General features: G+C 37.9%; 1 protein-coding gene across 4 annotated transcripts in view; it reads right to left on the reverse strand.

Annotated features, from left to right (window-relative positions):
• Positions 1-211: 211 nt before the first annotated feature.
• The window catches only part of CNOT4 (CCR4-NOT transcription complex subunit 4), a 140257-nt gene continuing 118857 nt past the window's right edge, over positions 212-21611 (reverse strand). For 2 of the 4 annotated variants that reach the window (XM_007983021.3, XM_007983020.3), the window contains exons 11-12: positions 2281-2493; positions 212-1602 (exon numbers count right to left, since the gene is read on the reverse strand). In XM_007983021.3, the coding sequence (XP_007981212.1) occupies positions 1301-1602; positions 2281-2493 (515 nt within the window). In that variant the 3' untranslated portion in view covers positions 212-1300. The remainder of the gene's footprint in view (positions 1603-2280; positions 2494-21611) is intronic. The other 2 variants (XM_007983023.3, XM_007983022.3) reach the window with 1 other exon arrangement.

Consider the following 21611-nt stretch of genomic DNA (forward strand, 5'->3'; position numbering starts at 1 on the left):
TTCTTGAGGACAAGATGGGCTGAACTTCAAGGATGACACTGACTGACAATAAAATGGTTGTTTATCCTCCACTTTATTCTTCTAAGCCATCCTCCCTCCCTATTGTTGAAGATGTAAAATCAAATGGAAACATCTGATGGCTACTTGTCACAAAATCTTTCAAACTCACATGCAACAAAATGGAAAAACAAAAACAAGAACAACCCAAGTGTCATCATCAAGTTTTCTGTTTTATTTAAGATTTTAGTTTTAATTCTGAAGAAAGAGGTACATTTCCTTGTTTTTAGTTTTAGCGTCAGGTTATAACCAGGTTTTTGTTTTCTTTTCTCCTGTCTTTTCAATACTGCACAAACGTCCAGAAACTACAGGGTTAAGTAAAAGCTGCAGGCAAGGAGGTCAGAGATTTGCTCCTGATGGTGATCAGATGGCCCCAGAACAGTGCTATCTCAGAGTGCCCTCGTCAGGTGAATTTACGGTAAAAGAAAAAAGATTCTGACAGAGGAGAAGGACTGAAGAAATCACTTACATTTCAGCTCTTATATTATTAATAGGTATTAAATCTGTGAATACTTTTTTTCTTTAAAACATTTCAATTTACTTTAAATCTAAAGCCAAAAAAATTTTCTCCTTTAAAAAAATTACTTCTCACCTCCTTATAAACTCTTTAGCAATCAGCCAGTTACTATTACAGATGAATTTGTCTTTCCATCAACTTCCAATACATTCTTTTGCTTAACGACACAATCAAGTCCTTGCCATCAACTTGCCAAAATAATTAAAAATTAATTTAAATTAAAAGCATTTTCCCTGCAATAATGATAAGCTGAATACAAGATGGATGCTAGGACCACTGTTTTCCCCCATGCATTTAGCAATCTCACGTAAATGAACCTGGTTTTCAAACTTCTGCAGTTGATAATGCATTTACTTGACCTTTCCTATAGATTAATCGCCATTTTCTGCTAAGCAGATTATGTCATTATTATGCGCAACAGACAAACAATAATTTTCTAAGTATTGAGACTGCCCTTTGATTTTTTTTTCTCTCCTTAAAAAGGCATTTTTAGAAACATTCAACAGTGTCACTCAAATGCTGGATCAACAAAAACTTTTACAATTAATAAAGAGATGGTAATGACCCTGTGATCGCATTGCATCTGGGGGTAGGGAGAAAAAAAATTGATCAGGTACTGGATTCTTCAGAACATAAGAGATGAGAAGGGAGCTGTGGGTGGTGGGCTGAGAGGGAGAAAACAGAGTGGGACAAATCCTGCATTTTCTAATGGTTGCTCCTCTTTGCCTAATGGCGGTCCAGTGTTGAACTCTGTAGTAAATCTGTGGGGGTTTTGCTGGGGGGTCTGAAGGCCGTCTGAAAGCCTGGGGGTGGGGAGTGGAAGCTGGAAGGGTTTGAAGGAGGAGGGTAGGGATTCCAACTGGCTCTGTGCAGCGGGATCTGTGTGCTGAAGGGGGCGCTGTGGTGGGTCTGTGATGGAGCAGCGCTGGGGCCGTCCATCTCTGTGAGGGCCTGAAGGGATTTTAGCCAGTGTGGAGGATTGTCATCTTGAAGAGAGTCTAAACTGTTTCCTGAAGATGCTGGAATACCTAAGGAAAGAAAAGAAAAAAGAGGGAAAATGGTGAGTTTGTGTGGAAAGAATAAGGTCATTAAACAAATTTAGAAAACAAAACCAAAAGGAAACACAGAAGAGATTACAATTTTAAACTCCTTCCACATGAGACCTTTTAAACCTTCTGTTCCTTTGATCCTCCCCCAACAACTAAGACTTATTGTCACACAAACCCATGCCTCCTCTTGAACTAGACTTAGTCCCCCACTGTCACAGAGGCACAGCTGCAAAATACCATTCCCCAGAACTGCATGACGGCATTTCCCAATTGTGCTTTTCTTCCTCTGACAGGGATGCGTAACAAGACAGCCTTATAATAGAGAGCTTTATAACAAAAAGTGGAGTATGTTCCTTATAAGAAGAGTAAGTCAGATCCTTTTGTACTTTGAGGCCTACAAAATACACATGTTGCTAGAAGTTAACACCTACTTAAACCAGAAGAAGCAACCTAGGCACCAAATGCCTTCTTATTAATACACAACTAGGCTGACAGGTTAAATGAGACTTGTATGACCCCTGAGAACGAAACAAGCCACTCCACACTTGCAGCTTTGTGAAAAGAAGCTTATGTTGAAGAGATCTTGGTTTTTATTTTATCTGTGCTAAAAACCAAACTGTTGGCAGTCAGTGGAGCTGAAGGGAGTGAGAAAGTTACCTGTGATGATGGCTGGGTCTGTCCAGCTGCCAGGGCTGTCCCAACTCAGGCTGTCGGTGGTGGCAGTGTTGGAGGTTGGTGCACTGTGGTTGGCGTTGGAGGGGGAAGAAGAATTGGGCAGTCCACCAAAGTTGATGTTAATGTTGGGTAGAAGTGCCCTTAGCCCGTCCTGCCATTCCTTCATATTTAAACTCTCTACAGAACTGCTGTTGTCTGGGAGATTTACCAACAAAAAAATGAAAGATAAAAAAAAAAATAAAAAGCTACGTTAGAAACATATGTTGTTCTTTAGTGGTTAAGCGGGAGAAGAATTATTCTTTCTTTATTGAGCATTTAAAATGGGTTGTCCTAGCAAGATAAACTTCATTAGGATTTTGCTCGTGAGCTCAGAGCCCCTGAAGTAAGTGAGGAAAAACCTGCTCAAGGATCAGGAGAGGGAGCTTCTTGTCTCTCTATAGCCTCTTCACCATTATGGGTTTGTAAATCAATAATCCAGTTTAAAGACTCAATGCTCCAGAGCACAATTTAGTTCCAGCTACATTATGAAGTTTCAGTTAGTGAGGCATTTAGCCAGCTGAGCTGATTTACGCTATAAAAAAGCCAAGTCTGCAAAGTCCAATATAGGAGCTTATTTCTCAGCCCATCAAATGGAAGAAAAGTCATTTTATGAAGAATAAACATAAGCAATAGAAAAAGAAAAATAATTAAGTCCTTCTTGATTATAAAACTGGCAATGTGTTTCAGAAGAGAAAAGCAGTAATGAACAGGCTTTTGAATTTGAAAAGAATGTATTTCCATTTAGTCACTAAGGCCAAGGAGGCAGGAGCTGACACCTTTTAGATGGAATAATGTCCAACACAGTCTGCCTGCCCTACTCCAACAGTTCGACCGATCATTCACAGCCCGAATCCTGGAGCCCTACAGTTTTCTGGGTCTATTTATGAATAGCATCAAACATGAGAAGACACGCTTGTTTGCGTGTGATGTAATTTACTAAACCTCACATTTCTTATATTTGCATATTATTTTACATTTGTATTGAGTTGTATGGTTTACAAGGCACTCTAATAGTCAATTATTTCATTTGATCTTCACAACAGCCCTGAGAGGTAGGCAGAGGTGGATAAATAATCTGCATTTACTAGATAAAGAAACAGACTCAGGAATAATTTGCCCAAGTTCACAAAATTTGTTATTGAGAACCTGAACCTGAACCCTGACAAAAAAAAAAAAAAAAAAAAAAAGCAAGCAAGCTTACTCTCTCTTGATCTACTCTGTACAGACTATTAATTTTTTAAAGGGTCAAATATTAAAGGGAAAGTCCAGGGGAAGATCCATGATTGAAAGGAGGCAAGAGAGAAACACAAATGTTCAGGAGGATAAATGCTCTTACACCGAGTGGCTAACGTCCCTAAGAAGTCCATGCAAATGATGATCCTCCCTCTTCTACTGACTAGGGAGAGAGAGAATATCCCATAAGTCAGACCAATCTGCTCCTAACTTTTGCTTTACCATTTAGTGAGCAATGAAACTGAGGAACATTTAATTTTGCATTAACAGAATAACACTTGTATTTACATAAATCTTATTTGAAAATCAGTAATAAAGTCAAAAGACAATAAAGGCAGAGGGGTTATATGAGAACTCTCTGTACTTCCCACTCCGTTTTGCTGAGAACCTAAAACTACTCTTAAAAAAGTTTGTTTTAAGGGACATTTGTTCCTGTAATTGTAGACTAATCAAATCAAGCAAGAGTATGTTAGCCAAAGAAATTCACATATGGCACATGATGCAGAAACAGTGAGAAATTTAGATCCTCCCAGGTGCACTATGATTACAGGATACCTTGGGAAATAAATTAGCTAGTTTATAATGCAACAATCTTTACACCCCTCCTCCCCCCAAAACATCATGTGCCTTGACATTTTGGGAGCCTGACAGCATGGGTGTGTGGCTTACAGTAAAGCTGCAAGTGTTACAGGGAAGTAGAATGATGCTTTTAGCTCTTGGAATAGGACCATATTCCATCTAGCTTAGAAGAAAAGAAGTTTATTTCACTGTTTTTTCCACTATTGCTATGCCAAGTGTTGGCACAAAGAAAAGGTGAGAGAAAGGAAATCAGCTTAATCCTAACCCCATCAAAATAGCTCATCTCAGTCCAGCCATACCTGAAGTCACGTCCTTGACTCCCCATTCCCTCCCAATGACCCAAATTTGTCTTGGCTGCAAGGGCTTCTGGCAATTCCATTCTTTGAAACACACACAGCAGGGTTTATCAACCTCATCACTACTGACAGTTTGAACTACATAATTCTCTGTTGTGGAGCGCTGTCCTGAGCACTGTGGGAGGGTAAGCAGCATTGCCGGCCTCTACCCACTAGAGGCTAGGGGTACCAGCTCCCCAGTTTTGATAGCCAAAATTGTCTTTAGACATTGCAAATGTCTTCTAGGGAAGCAAAATTGCATCCAGTTGAGAACCAGAACCACTGACACAAACGAAGTCAATTCCTTTGCTTCTAGGGCTCTTAAATGATCTCACTTGACTGCACATTTTCCTTTTGAATAGTACCAGGACTTTGACCACTGACTCAACTTGATGCAAGTTCATTTTCTTTTATTTATACAGGACTTCACACTGGAGTACAATTCAACGTGTATAAGTCAGTAGGTTTCATATAGAAAACATTGTAGATAGGTTGTATAAGGCATCTCTACAACTGGCTGTCAATATAATTTAGCCATGTATATCCCAGGACTCCTAATTCATAAGTAAAAATAACACCTGCCTTACTCTCTCACATAAGGATAAAAGTAAGAGAAGGAAATGCAATTTGGAGCACATTTATTACTTGCTAAATGCCTAACAACAAATGCTCCACTGGTGGTCAATACTGAATGGATATAAACTTTCCAAGAAGCTAAGGCAGAGTATTTCTTACTGCCAGGAACTAGCCCTGTGTACAAGTCTCCTTTTAGGAACTTAGGAATAGCGCCCATCATTCTCAGCGGTACTGTGAAGTCAATCTAATATTGAGCCTTCTCATCGCTAAAACATTACAAAGATACCAGAAAGTACTTTAAACTTACCATAAGATGTGAAAAGAGCAAGCAAAGTATAATAAAAATCAAGTTACCAAACATTTTATATTAAAAACAATACTAATTTTATTTTTAAAGTAATTAGTAATAGTGTAATACATCAGGGAAGGAGTGTTTATTCTTAAAGAATTGATAATATATTTAGATGTTTTCTGATGTTAAAAAATTTTACTTTATGGCATAGATGTACAACAAAACACTATTTTCAGTTCTAAACAATCCGAGGGCAGGAAAGGGGGTCAAGTTGTTGGTAGTAGTTCTTTTTCAGTGTAGAACTCAAAGGCACACAATTTAAAGTACTTTCAAGACGCCATGTGCCACACTTTCATATTCTACTGTGTAAGAAGTATCAGTATACTTCGTTTGCCTGCCTCAGAAAACCTCTTATTAAAGAAGAAATTATAGTTAAAATTCTGCTACTTTGCTGGTCAAGGTAGCAGAATCCATAGTAAGCCGATCATGATGCACTAAACAAGTTGACAAATCTAGTTTTTAGCAACAACAAGTTTAAAAAATCAGTATAAAATGCGTATATTAAGACCGCCAAGCTAAAAATCAAAGCAACTCTTTACTGAGTGCCTACAGTGTGTGTGGAACATAAAAGCACTTAAATCATGACCTCTGTTTTTAAGGGGCTAAAAGTATAGACAGTGGGACAATGAAAATACACGAAAAGTTCAACAACTACATCTGAAAAAGCAACAGAAGAAATGCCCAGGGTGGTATATGATTAAAATAAGCTACATAAGTTCAGTAAAAAGACAGGCCAGTTGGGACACGTATGGGAACGTGTTGGTGGGTGAAGAACAGTAGCATTCGTGGAGTTGCCATTTTAGTTACTACATAGCTTTCCCCCTCTTCCCACGCCAAACCTGAAAATCTCACAACAGGTTGAAACTATCTTTAGTATTTCTACATAACACTGTACTAGTCCAACTGTTTACTAGGAAGTACACAGAAAGGCATTTTAAACAATGACTATCTTATAGACTATATTTCAGAATGAATTCTGACATCAGACCTTTCACAGAACACTGCTTGGGCAAGCACACACCGTTAGCATTAATAGCATACAGAGTGGTTATCCCTCCTTTCTGTTCTCCAGGTTAACTGCAATATGTTAATTATTATGAAATGTAAAACTATAAATAGCAAAATGTGGGCAAACCTGCTCATAACAGTAACCTGTCACTGGCAATAAGCCAATGAGTTTTTCCAGCTGGCATAAAAGCTTCACCTGAAAGAATGGAAGTTGAGGGGGCAGGGTACCAGGACAAGGCATCCTTCCTTCCCACCTTGATTTCATGTAGTTTACGTAGGGCACCATGTAAAATTTAATTTGAAAAGTAAGATCTGCTGCTAAAAGGGTAAAGACATAGAAGACCTCTGCATAGTGACAACATATTGAGATAAAACACACGCAAAACAAGCCCCCAAACAAGACAATTCCAGTAGATATGTTTCCACGAATATATTTTTGTGCCATCAAATCAGGATATTGTGCCTTCTTGGAATTCTTGCCTCTATTTTATTTTTGGTGCCACCTCCTCAAGGTCTTCTCATTGAACAATAAATACACCCCTACAGGGTGCATTTATCCTCAGCGAGGACGTCTCTCACTGACAGACCCCGTCACAAAATACACCTAAAAGTGTTTATTCTGCACTTCAGTTTGTGAGCCATATTTAATGGTCATTACCCAAAGGCTCAATACAACCTGATTTTTTCTAAAAAGCTTTTGTCTTCCATCTTCACTCTTGTCCTTTACAGTTCAAAACCACATGCTCCAGTGGTTAGGTTACTTAAACAAATCTTTCTTGGTGCAAGTGGCTACACAACAGAAACCTGGTTCCTACTATGATTAACTCTTTGCCAGTTAGACTTCCAAATCTTTGTGCATTTTTAGAAAGATATAGGGAACAACCTGTCCTAGCTCCTGCCCCCACAGCCCTCCCTCTTACAGATGATCTCGTCCCAGTTTTGGGATGGAGTGCATCTTCATCAGTATTTGATTTGAACAAAGTCTCAACTTCCTCAGACCTCAACAATGAATCTCTAAGTGACTCAAATATAAATGATTTATGCTGAACTAAACTTCAAAGAGCAGACAAAATTTGCCATATTGAAATTTAAAAGAAAGCCTTCATAATATAAGCATACTGTACATCAGGGCAGTCACAAAAATCTTTCCAATTTATTAACTAAAATATGCAGAGAAAATGACTTCTCAGTAAATGAATTGTTACAGACAGACATTATAAAATCAGTTTATGAAAAACGTTATTCTAGTTAAATAGTTTACACTCAAATTTCTAGAACTATGTTTATTATAAAGCAAGACAGACCAATACTGCACTAGGTCACAGACAAAATCTTAAGGGTTTAATAGATCTGAAAGTAGAGTTTGGATTAAGTGGAAAATCTTAAGAACCCAAATGAAAAAGAGAGTTCTGAGCAGAAACAAAGAACCTGAACAAAGTAACAGCCAAAACAACAACAAAAAAGGCAAAATTTGTTTATACTAGTAGAAAGAAGCAGAAATGACATAAACAGAAAAATCCAGATCCACTACATACGACTTGTGCTTTCTAAACTTTATTCCCTCCATTCTCCTTGCCTAGAATGCTTTCTTGTTCTCTTCAAGTAGTTTTTATTCAATCTTCCAAAAGTCAAAGTCTCTTCTCTTCCACCAGACAGCACTTAGGGTCTGAACCACTCATCTGGCAGCACACTGTGCTGTGCCATCAACTGCAGTTACTGTCCACCCTTCCATGTACTCATACTTCACCTTCTCACAACTCCGCTGAAAAGCCTGATGGGGACATCCTGTACATTCTTCAGCATGTAGCTCAGTGTTTTAGAAATGTTACATGCATCAAGATATCCACAGACTTGAGGGTCTGACTTGAGAAGAGCTGGAAAGTGACTTTCCCCAACAAAATCTGTTTAATTCATATCTATATAATGCTGTGAACAGATGGTTCTCTCCAAAAAGATGCAGAGCTTTCTGAATGCAGGAGGAGTAAGTTAAGTTTTGGGGTCCAAGAGGCTTCTCTGCATGTAAACTGAAGAAAATGAGCCACTAAGATGATATGTTTTTAATAGCATTTCAGATGCCAAAACACAAGCAAATACACTTTTAAAAAGTACAATGCATCAAAACTGTTTAAAGGAATGTTTTATTAAAAACAAATATTCTAGTATTATGTGTACAAGATATTAAACAAAAGTCTCTAAGATATATTCTACCCATTTTTCTACTCCAGCCACTATTCCTTCACTCACTATACACTTTATGTCCTCAAATTACTTTAGTATCAACAATCCAATGAGGTTAAGTAGTAGGTTCATTTTACAAATGAGGAGACTTGAGTAGGCGCTGTAGTTCCAAGAAGAATTTGTCCCAGGTTATAGAGTTAGTGTTGCAGTCAGCAATTAAAATCAGTCTGACTCCAAAGCATTTGTTCTTGCCATCAAACATACTACCAACCAGTCTGTGTCCTGGCAGGACTTATGGGGCTAATTAGAAGGGAAGGACAAACGTGTTTAAATAACTATAACATGGGATAATAAATGCTATTCTAGTATGAGCAAAGACCTGTGGGGCATAAAGAAAGAAGTGAATAATTCTTCCATTCTACATATAGGATAAACGACGAATAAGAAAACATCAGAGGAAAAGCAGCTGATGTGGAAGAGGGAAAGGACATCCCATAGAGAACACAGGGATGCACAGGCCACAGGCAGCAAATAAGAAAATACAGTGGGAACATTTCAAAATATAAGTAGATGTGTTTTGCATAATGTGTATTATTCTCTTCTAAAATGTTCCTAGAAGGATCTATAAATCTGTCTTGAAGGAGAATCAGATTAATGAGAACAAGAAGAATCTAGATGGCTGCTTTTTGAAGGACCTAAGGAATCGGAATCTAAGAAACAAAACAAAAATATTTATGTGCAAAGTTATATAAAAAAAGAGGAAAAAGTAAACAAATTTTAATACAAAAGATACATACACCCTTAGAAGCATCACAGACTGGATCAGATGAGACCTGAACCAGAATATGTAAGCAACGCTAAATGAAGGCAAGGGACAAAAAAGATTCATTTAAAAGATCTGTAAAACGTCAAAGCAGCAGCCTGGAGGGAAGCATTTAAGTGAGCACAAAACTGAGCAGTGACCATGAACAAAGCCCTGTGAGGAGTTCCAAAGATGGTCAAGGGAACGTAAAATAAGGAGACGATACACAGATCACCAGAATATTCACCCAACACTACTTTCCCAAAACAAATGACAAAATTGCAGAGACATGGAGGGTGTCAACCACCCTAACATCTTTGAAGTCTAAATCGGCTAGAAGAAAATAAATCTGACAAAACATTCCTTGCTGACGATCTCTCTTTTCCAAGGTGAAAATAAGGAAGACAACTTTTATTCTGGACTTAATTCTGACCGATGAAGAACTGGTTGGCTACTGCAAAAACAACAGAAACCCTAGGAGGATGTGACAAGAATTTTGGGATTTACAAAAGCAGGGAATGAGAATAATTATACTTGAGTTCTTAGATGGCAAGCATCCTCGCTATTTTGCAAATACCACAGTGTATTACAATCATTTGTTTACATGTTCACTTTTTACAACTAGACTTTGAGCTCCTCTAGGAAAAGGACCTTGATTTAATCATTTCTATGTAGTAAATAATGCCTGAACCTGAACTTCAGCAGGTACTTTATGTTTCCTAAACATATAACCCTGAACATTGGCTTCCAGGGTTTTTTTTTTTTTTTTTTTTTGAGATGGAGTCTCGCTCCGTCGCCCAGGCTGGAGTGCAGTGGTGCAACCTCAGCTCACTGCAACCTCCGCCTCCCGGGTTCAAGCGATTCTCCTACCTCAGCCTCCCAAGTAGCTGGGATTACAGGCATGCACCACCACGCCTGGCTAATTTTTGTATTTTTAGTAGAGACAGGGTTTTGCCGTGTTAGTCAGGCTGGTCTCGAACGCCTGACCTCATGATCCACCCGCCTCAGCCTCCCAAAGTGCTGGGATTACAGGCGTGAGCCACCGTACCCAGCTTGCTTCCAGGTTTTTTAAGAAAACAACTATCCAAAAAAGATAGGGAAAAGGATGGGTGGGAGTGGTCCCATGGTTATAGAGAGCAGTGATTCACAGGCCACAGAAGATGCTAAAACATGACATTTTGACTATGTAATAATAAATAAATCTATAAGGAAAAGAAAATTAGAGGAAATCTAAAGAAGTTGGTTGTTACACAGGGAGAATCTGATGGGATTAGATTTGAAAAGAAAGAAAAGATGGGTAGAGGTATATAACCTACTTGTATATAAAAGTATAATTCTTATGGATTAAAGTGAGAATACACAATGATCTGGGGAAAGTGAAAAATGCTGAAAGCAAGACAAAGCTATGTTTGGAATAAGGGGAATATCAGGAAAGGCCACTGCTCAGCCTGATGCCATATTAAGACAGGAGAAAAGGCAGGGCAATGTAGTTCCATATTCATTTTGCTTCCTTCTGTCTTTAGATAAGAGCATGATCTTCTAACCAAAAGGACAGATTAAGTAATGTGAAGAAGGGAACTGTTAAGTCAGGAGAGATGCAAAGACATCACAAAAGCATCTACTCAATTCAAATGAGTTTAAATCTTTAGGCTGAAAATGAGTTTTATCCCAGGCTCTTAATCTTCACAGGTAAGCGCACAAAACCGCTGTTAAAAAAGTACCAGAAATGGAGGAAAGGCGGACTCTAGAAGCAACATGCTTAGAATTATTATTTTTTTATTTTTATTTTTTGAAACCAAGCCTTGCTCTGTCACCCAGGCTGGAGTACAATGGTTCGATCTCGGCCCACTGCAATCTCCGCCTCCCAGGTTCCAGCGATTCTCCTGCCTCAGCCTCCTGAGTAGCTGGGATTAGAGGCACATGCCCCCACACCCAGCTAATTTTATTTTTTGTATTTTTAGTAGAGACGGGGTTTCACCTTGGTTGACCAGACTGGTCTCAAACTCCTGATCTGCCTGCTTTGCCTCCCAAAGTGCTAGGATTACAGGCCTGAGCCACCATGCCCAGTCTAGAATTAGTTTTTCAGAAAATTCTAAAACATTTGGGGCTTGATGATTTCTTTAGAAATGAATATGATGGGTTTATCAATCACTGTTCTGTCTGCTTGTGTTTGGGGGTATTTTTCATGGGAAATAATGTGTAGCATTTCGACTAGAACTCAGCTTGTTCCACCTAAAATATACAGGAAGTTTAATTCTGAAATTGAACAAGTAGTCATAGAGGTTCTACTAACAATTGTTTTCCATTGGAAAAGTCCTTATATATTCCACGGCCCACTTCCTTTCCCCTTCTGTTGCCCGTCTAAACTCAAAGAGTTTGTAGTTAGCTCTGTTCCCACCCCACTGATTGCTCAATTTTCCCCAAAAATGGAATAAAGTTATCAATGAGAGTCAAAATGAATTTTCATAAAGAACAAATTCTATCAAAGTAATTTATTCTTTGGATAGGCTTCCTAGCATGTCAGAAGTATAATATATCTGGAATATGTCTTGAATTCAGCAGTTTCTGGTAAAATTTGCTGATGGTTCCCTTTTGGGATAACATGGTAAAGTATAGCATGGGGAACAGCAGTGTTTAGATGAATCTACACAGAATATGAGATACTGAGTCAGCCTAAAAGTCTCTGTAATACTCTTGGCTTATATTTGACCCCATGCTTTTTATTATGCTTAACAAAACCCACAAAGTTCATTTAAATATGCAAGTGGAAAGCCAATTCTACAGATGACAGAATAGCGGAAACTACAACTATTCTCAAAACTCTTACATTCTTTGACAAATGTTACTAATGGTGTTATTAATAACATGCATCTATCATTTTATAATCACATAGTTCTTTCATAACACAAACTTGTAAGATGGGGATATATAAACAGGATACATTCTAACAATACCAAATCCAAACACATACAATTTAACAGATAATTAGATTTTTAAAAATGCATTCGTAAAGGGCAGAATGGAGAAGATCTAACCATTAGCATGTATGGGAAAAGGTCTAGTGGTTTTGCTTAATAGGCTTATGACACTTGGTATGGCAACTGGGTAATGGAACGCCTAAAAAAGTAACATTAAGACCATATAAATAGATGTACAATGTCTAAATTAGCAATTGTATGACCTTAGGCAAATCACAAATGATAACCACCCTGCTTCTCATTTATCAAATGGAGATAACTACCCTACAAGATACTTTTATAAAAGAACTCTATAAACATAAGGGAAAATACAAATATTAGTAACAAATTTTAATAAGAGATTATCTGATCATATGTGGATTATTATATTCAAGTGTGAGCTTCATATTTTAAGAAAGGAAACATCAAGTCAAAATGTGTGTAAAGGAGAATCAGACTGAGAGAATTCAAAATCATGTTGAGCGTGGAATGGTTCAAAGAAGTGAGGCTGTTTGATCTACATCCAGAAGTTAACAGACAAGTGGTCTTCATGTGTTTAACAAAATGCACCTAAGAAGTACAATTGGAAAATGACTTTGGCTTAACCAAGACGAAAAATTTCTAACAATTTCGCCCTAAAGAACTCCCTACCTAGCAAAGTACAAAGCTCCTAAAACACCTCAGGAGTACACACGAAGCATTCTGAAAAAGAGGTATTAGAGAGACTTTCTGAACTGCGTATATGTGTTTCACGGAAGATTTACCAATATTTATATACAGATTTATGGGTATCGCAAATGAGGAATCACTTGTTAAGAAAAATATGTTAGTTTTTTTTTTTTTTAAGGTGTGTGTTAGGGCTGGGCGCAGTGGCTCATGCCTGTAATCCCAGCACTTTGGGAGGCCGAGGTGGGTGGATCACGAGGTCAGGCGTTCAAGACCAGCCTGGCCAACATAGTGAAACCCTGTCTCTGTTAAAAAATACAAAAAACTAGACGGGCATGGTGGTGGGCCCCTGTAATTCCAGCTAGTTGGGAGGTTGAGGCAGGAGAATCGCTTGAACCTGGGAGGCAGAGGCTGCAGTGAGCCGAGATCGCACCATTGCACTCCAACCCAGGTGACAGTGTGAGATTCTGTCTCAAAAAATAAATAAATAAACAAAAGGGGTGTGTGTGTGTGTGTATGTGTGTACAGGGGGTGTTGGAAAAATAAGGAAAAGTCAAGAGCTGAGGTTTCCCAAATTCAGAGGTTAAAAAAAAAAGGAAGAAGAAAAATTAATCACATAGTGAGTGGGTGATGTGTAGGGGGCAAAATCTTAACAATGAACACCACAATGCCAGAATAGAACCAAAAAATGAATTATAACTCATATGCAAATGAATCTGACTGAATGCTTCCAAAAGTCCAGATTAACACAAAACAGATCCATGCTTTGCAGGCCTCCAGAATTGACACCACTTTCAACCATCAATTTTCCTTCCACAAACACTTATTGCATGTCTGCTCTGTACCATTTTCTCTGGAGCTTGATGCTATGACATTCTCTAACAGCCTCCTAAAAACCATGCTGTTCTTCATTTTTTATTTTTTAAGGCTAGTCAAGTAAAGTTCTGCTTATTTCTTTGCAGATCACTCGGGACTGGCCATTCCAAATGAAGTCAGTAATAGCTTTTGATTGTTTAGTGGCAATAAAATATTTTTATTGGGGCAGAAGTTTCTCTTCAGGCTTACATTCAGATGAAAGTATTTTGCTTCCTATACAGTAAATCTCTTTATGGTTATATATCTATTGAAATTCCTGAGATTGCTGATGTTCATAATTTTCCAAATTAAAAGACTCAAGTTATCTAAAAGTTATTTAAAACATCAAACCCAGTTCTTTACTGCATTTGATTACACAGCACACTTTTATTTCAATAGTGAAGATCAGTCAGTCTTATCTTTTTCTAAAAGATGGCTCCTATCAGCATCGAATTGTCTTAAGCATTTAAATCAACATAACAAAAATCCCAAATAAGAATAAAATTTTCACTTTTCTGCAACATCATTTTAATTGACAGATTCTTCATAATCCAGTTATAAGTTTCATTTTTAGAGAGTACTCTTTAGGCATTAAATGATGATTTACTTTAATTTCAGAAGAAAAATTATTTCAGAAAATGATATAACTTCATTATTTTATAAAACTAAATGAAGTGGAGATGGATATAGCCATGGTGATAAACATTTCCAATACAACAGACCAAACGTACATCTTTAAGAGTTCTTTCCCATTGTGCTAGTTACCCAAACCAAGAGACATTTATTAAGGTTTTCAGATTTTTTTAAAACAAATGTCTGTTTTTTAAAATAAGCATTTATATTCTGAAATTCAATTATTTTAGCTATGTAAAATGTGTGATTAAAAAATAACGCTAGGGGAAACTAAAACGCACATTACTAAGTGGAAGAAGACAATCTGAAAAAGCTACATTAGTTTTAAAACTAATCTGTACTTTCTAAAAACGACCCTGAAACGCCTCTGTGTGCCACCTATTCATTACCCAGATCATCAATTGGATTCATACACTGTAACATATGTTCCGCTCTGGTGGGGGGGTGCTTATAATGGAGAACACTGTGCATGTGACAGGGGCAGGGAATGTAATGAGAAGTCTCTGTACCTTCCACTCAATTTTGCTGTGAACCTAAAATAGCTCTAAACGATAGTCTGTTTTTTAAAAAGACTATTTTGCTTTTTATTCCTCCTTACAGTATATTCACATACTAGGGGAAATATAAACTTTTTGTTTTCAATTTGCAAATGGTGTCTCAATCTAAATGGAATTAAGTCTTAATAAGAACACATCTTTTCCAGACCTATATGATGATACTCCTGTGGAAGACAGTTTCAAGAGACCCTGCATTCAAAAATGTATATGCTCATCACATCACTCGGGGGCCTTAATTTAAAAATCATTTAAAATATATAATTATTTAAGTGTTCATCCTTAGCTATAATTTATAGTTGAATTAGGGACAGATTGCCAGAGACAATCTTGACAGAACCAATTCTCAGTCAATGTTGAATCTTATTTCAAAAGAAGAAAGGCAAAAAAGAACAGATGAAAATATTTTCAAATACAAATCAGAAACTGCAATATTCTTACTTCAGATATGCTAGAGCTATAAACTGAATTAGAACTGCTTTACTGAAAAAAAATTTATTAAAAACATTTGCAAAACTTTGAATTTTAGTCATATTGTTGAGCAGTGTTGACTTTTTATAAGAGCTAGAATTATCTTAGAAGTTGGGGGAACTGAAAAATGCCCAAGTTATACAATGTCAAAAATCTTTATTGATTCAAAATTTTACAGTGCCGTGGTCATTCCCCAATCTGCTCCAAAATCCAGACTATGATTTCTGTTTAAATGTGTTCTTTTGATTTAAAAGAGAGAGAAAGCTAGGCGCAGTGGGTCACGCTTGTAATCCCAGCACTTCGGGAGGCCGAGGCAGGTGGATCATCTGAGGTTGGGAGTTTGAGACCAGCCTGGTCAACAAGGTGAAACCCTGTCTCTACTAAAAATACAAAACTTAGCCGAGCGTGTTGGCCTGCACCTGTAATCCCAGCTACTTGGGAGGTTGAGGCAGGAGACTCACTTGAACCTGGGAGGCGGAGCTTACAGCGAGCCAACATCGCGCCACTACCCTCCAGCCTAGACAATGGAGTGTCTCAAACAAAATAAAAGAGACAGAAGGAGGGAAAAAATATATATATATACTCGTTTAGGATCAAAGGCAGTTTGGAATAAGCTGAAAGGTGAGTAAGAGTAGTTACTGGGGAGACAGAGGGTCTGCTGACTCTGGTAATTGAGTAAAAAGACTGAGAAAACACTTAGTAGACTGATGGGGAGAGACTTCTCTCCTTTGAAGCGGGAAAACTGGCTAGGCACGGTGGCTCACGCCTGTAATCACAGCACTTTGGGAGGCCAAGGCGCATGGATCACTTGAGATCAGGAGTTTCAGACCAGCCTTGGTAACAAGGCAAAACCTGTCTAAAATACAAAAACTAGCCAGGCGTGGTGGTGTGTGAACGTAGCCCCAGCTACCTGGGGGGCTGAGGTGGGAGGATCACTTGAGCCAGGGAGGTCAAGGTTGCAGTAAGCCGTGTTTGCACCACTGCACTCCAACCTGGGCAACACGGGGAAACCCTGTCTCAAAAAAAAAAAAGAAGAAGAAGAAAAGGGAAAATTCAGGCCTGTCAGGGATCCAGAAGGAAAATCATACAGGTAGTGTACATTAAGATTTAGTCATGATCTCCTTGCTAATTGTGGTAAATTACATGGAGAAAGAAATTTCTTTGACCAAAGAAAAAGAAACTGGATAGAGAGGTGAACATAAGCTATCAGAAGGAGACTCATAATAGTCAATAGTTAAAATCTGAAAGCAAGTTACAAAACAAAGGTTGCAGGGCTTTGTGTGTTTATTTGGAGATTATATAAAATCCTTGCTTATTTTAATAATATGCTTCATTTCAATTAGTCACTACCATTTAAAATGCAGGTGAGGTCTTACGAGTTTACATCTATCAACACTGGGCAGACTAGAAATCAAGATATGTTACAATTGTCTGGAACCAGGGGAAGACTACGGGTAGATTAATTAGTAAATGTTAAGTTTAGAAGGAAAAGGAAACCTATCTGGTAGCAAATCTTACTCTAAATGGGAACTGGGGGGAGTAGGGTATGTGTGTGTATATGTATGTATGTGTGTGTATATATATATATGTGTGTGTGTGTGTATATATATGTATATCAGCCATCCATAATCATGAATTTTACTAGAAACTAACATTTTTAACAGAGAAAACCCAAGTGGAACTATGGCTGTAACCAAACATTCAGTTTAAGGCCAATGACAAAACTTCCTACTTGGCTGATGAAGTCATAACCCAGGGAATCTTTTACCTTTAGCTGGATACTAAACATACAGATGTAATAACGGAAAAAATAAAAATAAATAAATAGTTGTCAGACTTCTTGCAAATGCCAACATATAACATGACAACGTTTTAGAACAAAAGTTCTAGATCACTACTTTCGGTTCCATCGATACATTATTTCAGTATGCAAGTGTGATAACAGAGTGTAAACGCTAGTGCAGTCCTTGGGCCAATATCTCACTATATTAAGAAACAGTGCTAGGCTACAAAAGTTGATTGCAGATTTCTTGCATTTCTTCTTGGAGATGGTGACAGCATTATCATCTTTAAATCCTTGTGGAGCTCTGCCTGTTTCCTTATGCTGAAAACAACAACTTCCTTGATTGTGGGGAAAAAAAAAATCAGCAGATACGCTATCATTCTACATGGTGTAGCACAGGGTAGCTCTTCTTCAAAGATGAATCTGAGATCACACCTTTAGTGTGTATGTAATACATCTTAGTGCCATTACTATAAATTTTTTTCCATTTTGTAATATTAGAGATGTCACCAGTCTAGTGGTTATGTGTGTTGGCCCCTAAATTCTCTTTGGTACTGCAGAAAAATCCTGGGTAAATTAAACTTCACCTGTTTTACTCTTTTAGTTCTAACAATGGTAATTATGTAGTTACCGTAAGTTTATTTCAAGAGTACCTGCAAGGTTACAATTTTTTCCCCTGCTAAAGTTACTCTAAGATCACTGGGCCACATTTAACACAGGGCAGCTTTGAAAACCTACAGGATCTGTGACAACAGCTGCCAGCTGGTGGTCATTTTGAAAGCCTTCAAATTCATTGTTTGCAATGATATTCACAGTTGTAAGCCCTTGACTTGAGAGAACTACTATAATTAAACTGTAAGACACAACAATGTTTACAGAAGAGACAGATTCTGAATCTTAAAAGTTTTTTCCTCCACTGAGTTACAAGCATGAAAGCACATTTACATGGTGAGGGCTAAAGAAACTGTTAGAATGTGACTATAGACAAATCTCAATCCTTTGAAGCCTTGTTTATTATCATCATTGTTATTACTTGGTCTTTAAAAGAAGGATTGTTAAAGACTACATTTATTTATTCATAGCTTTGAAGTGTCATGATTCCAAAACAAATCATTTTTAAATTATCCTTTCCTTGGGTTTTCCCAAAGACTGTGTTATAGATGGGTATCTTAGGGGTGGGATTGGAATTTGATGAGGAAAAGCTATGAAATATCTGTTCAGAAAAAACATGACCAGGGTGAAGTGGGCACCAGTATTATTACAACCTTATTGCATTTAAATAGCGTCTTTGGTTCCTTCAAAAAAAATAATTGGAGAAAGACAATAAAAATATGGCATTTATCCTGAAGATATGAATTAATTGGGACACAGCAAGAATAAATACATGAATAGACATAGGTCATAGGTCACCGAAATGACCTGAGACATCTTCCTCTGCTACATTCATTAAGTGGAGGATTTAAATGAAAATTGCTTTATACAAAAACACATACACATTCAACTGCACATGCATACAGAGAGCTAGGCTTATGGTTTACCTTTGCTAAACAAATGCTTTCTTACATAATGCTAATTAAATGTCATGAAGACAGTAAGACTGTTACTAGCATTTCAAAGCTATTTAGAGTTGCTTCAAACATTTTTACCACTCAGAAAAGCAAATCTCCTGTCTCTTGCCTAGAGCTCCTTGCATTGCCCCCCCAACACCTTTTTAAAAGGTTGTATAAAAGTTGCTTGATTCACAAGCTTAAGTTGCAGGAGTACTGCCGTTCAGAAATACGGAATATTTTAAGGTTTAACATTTGCCTTTTAGCCTACTGGGTAAAACACAGAATCTAGAAGCAGCTATTACCACACAGCCCCAACAAGGAACAGACTAAAATTCTTTCAGCAGAGTAGGTTACTTATTCTGCTATTTTACCATTGAGATAATTAAAAAATGGTACTGGGTCACTGCATCATACACTTTAAAATAATTAATTCAATGTTACGTGACTTTCACCCACTATAAAAAAGAAAGAAAGGTAATGGGTGCATTAAAAGTTTTATAAATTATATAAGAGGAAAAAGCATTTTAGGATGTTGCTTTGTAACAGCACAATAGTGGGTCTAAGCACCCAACAGGAGCTGGAACAACAAAATTGTTATAAGCACAGTATGTTCCTTTACCTTTAGAATAAAGGTAAAGTGGGCTAAGACAGTGAAGTCAATAGTTGCCTTAGGAAGTGTGTTCAAGAGGAACCTGAAGAAAAGGAACTGGTTCTCAAGGTCAACAACTTCAAGCTGTTTTATGGAACATCTGGGTACTTCAGTCCATTTCTCAAGTGGCTAGGTTACTTAGGTTTGTTCTCAGTTCTAGGTACCTAAACTCAATTTCTCTATAACTCAAACCCAGAGAAGACTCTCTAAAAGACCAAAAAGCGAGTACAATCTTCTTAATGCTTCTTGAATTATCAAGAGTGATTCTTTGGAAATAGCCCCTGACTAAGAAGTGGAAGGCTAGTATGACCAGCAATGTTAGGTGGCTCGATTACAACTCACAGAAGCAAATCACAGGGTGGTAAGGAGGTCCAAGGAGCAGTGGCTTCTCAATCCATCAGCAAGGTTTCACAAACAGTATTCTTGAGCAATGATTTGTACTTTGAAGCATTATCCTTTTTAAATGTCACAGTTCATATTGCAGCTGACATATATGGAGTGAGTTTTAAAACACTTTATTAGAAAACTAAGGGCCGGGCGCGGTGGCTCAAGCCTGTAATCCCAGCACTTTGGGAGGCCGAGGTGGGTGGATCTCAAGGTCAGCAGATCGAGACCATCCTGGCTAACATGGTGAAACCCCGTCTCTACTAAAAATACAAAAAAAATTAGCCGGGCCTGGTGGCGGCGCCTGCAGTCCCAGCTACTCGGGAGGCTGAGGCGGGAGAATGGCGTGAACCCGGGAGGCGGAGCTTGCAGTGAGCCGAGATCGCGCCACTACCACTACACTCCAGCCTGGGGCACAGAGCGAGACTCCGTCTCAACAACAACAACAAAAAAAAGAAAACTAAGGTTGCTTCCAAACTGGGAATATTTGCTATTAACTGACTAGGAGAAAAAAAAAAAAACACAGTTGACCCCAGGTATCTGGGCTGGGGTTTTCACATCTGTGGATTCAACCAACCTCGAATAGATAATATTTTTTTAAAAACTGTGTAATTTATTAAGCATGCAGATTTTTTTGTCATTAGTCTCTTAAACAATATAGTATAACAACTATTTACATAGCACTTACATTGTAATAGGTATTAGAAGTAATCTAGAGATTATTTAAAATGTACAGCCTGCCATATATGTGCAGGTCATATGCAAATACTACACTATCTTATATTGAGGACCTGAGAATCCGAGAATTTTGCTATCTGTGGAACCAATGCCCTACAGATACCTAGGGATAACAGTATACAGTATCCTCACCCTGCTCTACTACCTCTTCAGCAATTTTTTCCTAGAGGTCACCTCCTAAGTACACAAAATATAAGAAACAAGGGTAAATTAGCCCAATATTTTATAGATTTTATTTATTCATATAGTACATTCTCTTTGGGGGAAATTATCAAAATATTTTTATAACCTGTTACAATAAAATTCTTAATTTATCTCTACTGTTCACCAATACCTTACTTTTAATTCTTATTTGATATATAAATAAAGCAGAATGCCCTACCTAAGCCAACTATGTAAGAAGAGATACTTTCCCTTCATAGGTGGAAGCCCATTTTTAAAAAAGCTTTCCAGTTTGCCTGTGAGTTTGGGAGAAGCTATATTACCTGTAATAAGGGCTCCACAACTACCGAACTCATCATACACCATACCTAAACCCTCTGTCTAAATCTTTCACATCATAAGTAACATTTCTACCAATTCCTCACACTCACTGGGGCTTGATTACTTACACCTGTCTCATCTCATCCCTGGCTTTTCCTGGTCCTCCTACCGTGCTTTGAGGAAGGAAGTTTTCCTTTCATCATTTTCAACTCACTGGAAACCTGACCCAGGATTCCGCAGGTGCCCAACTGCGGATGCATGGAATTGCTTCCAGGCTTTCTACAATTCTCTCTCACATAGTTTGACTTCCTACACTCATGAAGACTGGAGGAGAGAGTATAAAGGGTTACAAAAGACAAGCTTCTTTCCAACCTCCAGCCCTCTCCTTTCTCTGGTTCTCAATCATCATTTAGCATTGAGTGGTTATCACAGTGACCACAGTCTCCCAGTTATCATTCCCTTAGCAACACTAACATGTTCTTTGTCAT

The sequence above is a fragment of the Chlorocebus sabaeus genome, chromosome 21 (genome assembly GCF_047675955.1).
Source record: "Chlorocebus sabaeus isolate Y175 chromosome 21, mChlSab1.0.hap1, whole genome shotgun sequence".
Classification (NCBI taxonomy): domain Eukaryota; kingdom Metazoa; phylum Chordata; class Mammalia; order Primates; family Cercopithecidae; genus Chlorocebus; species Chlorocebus sabaeus.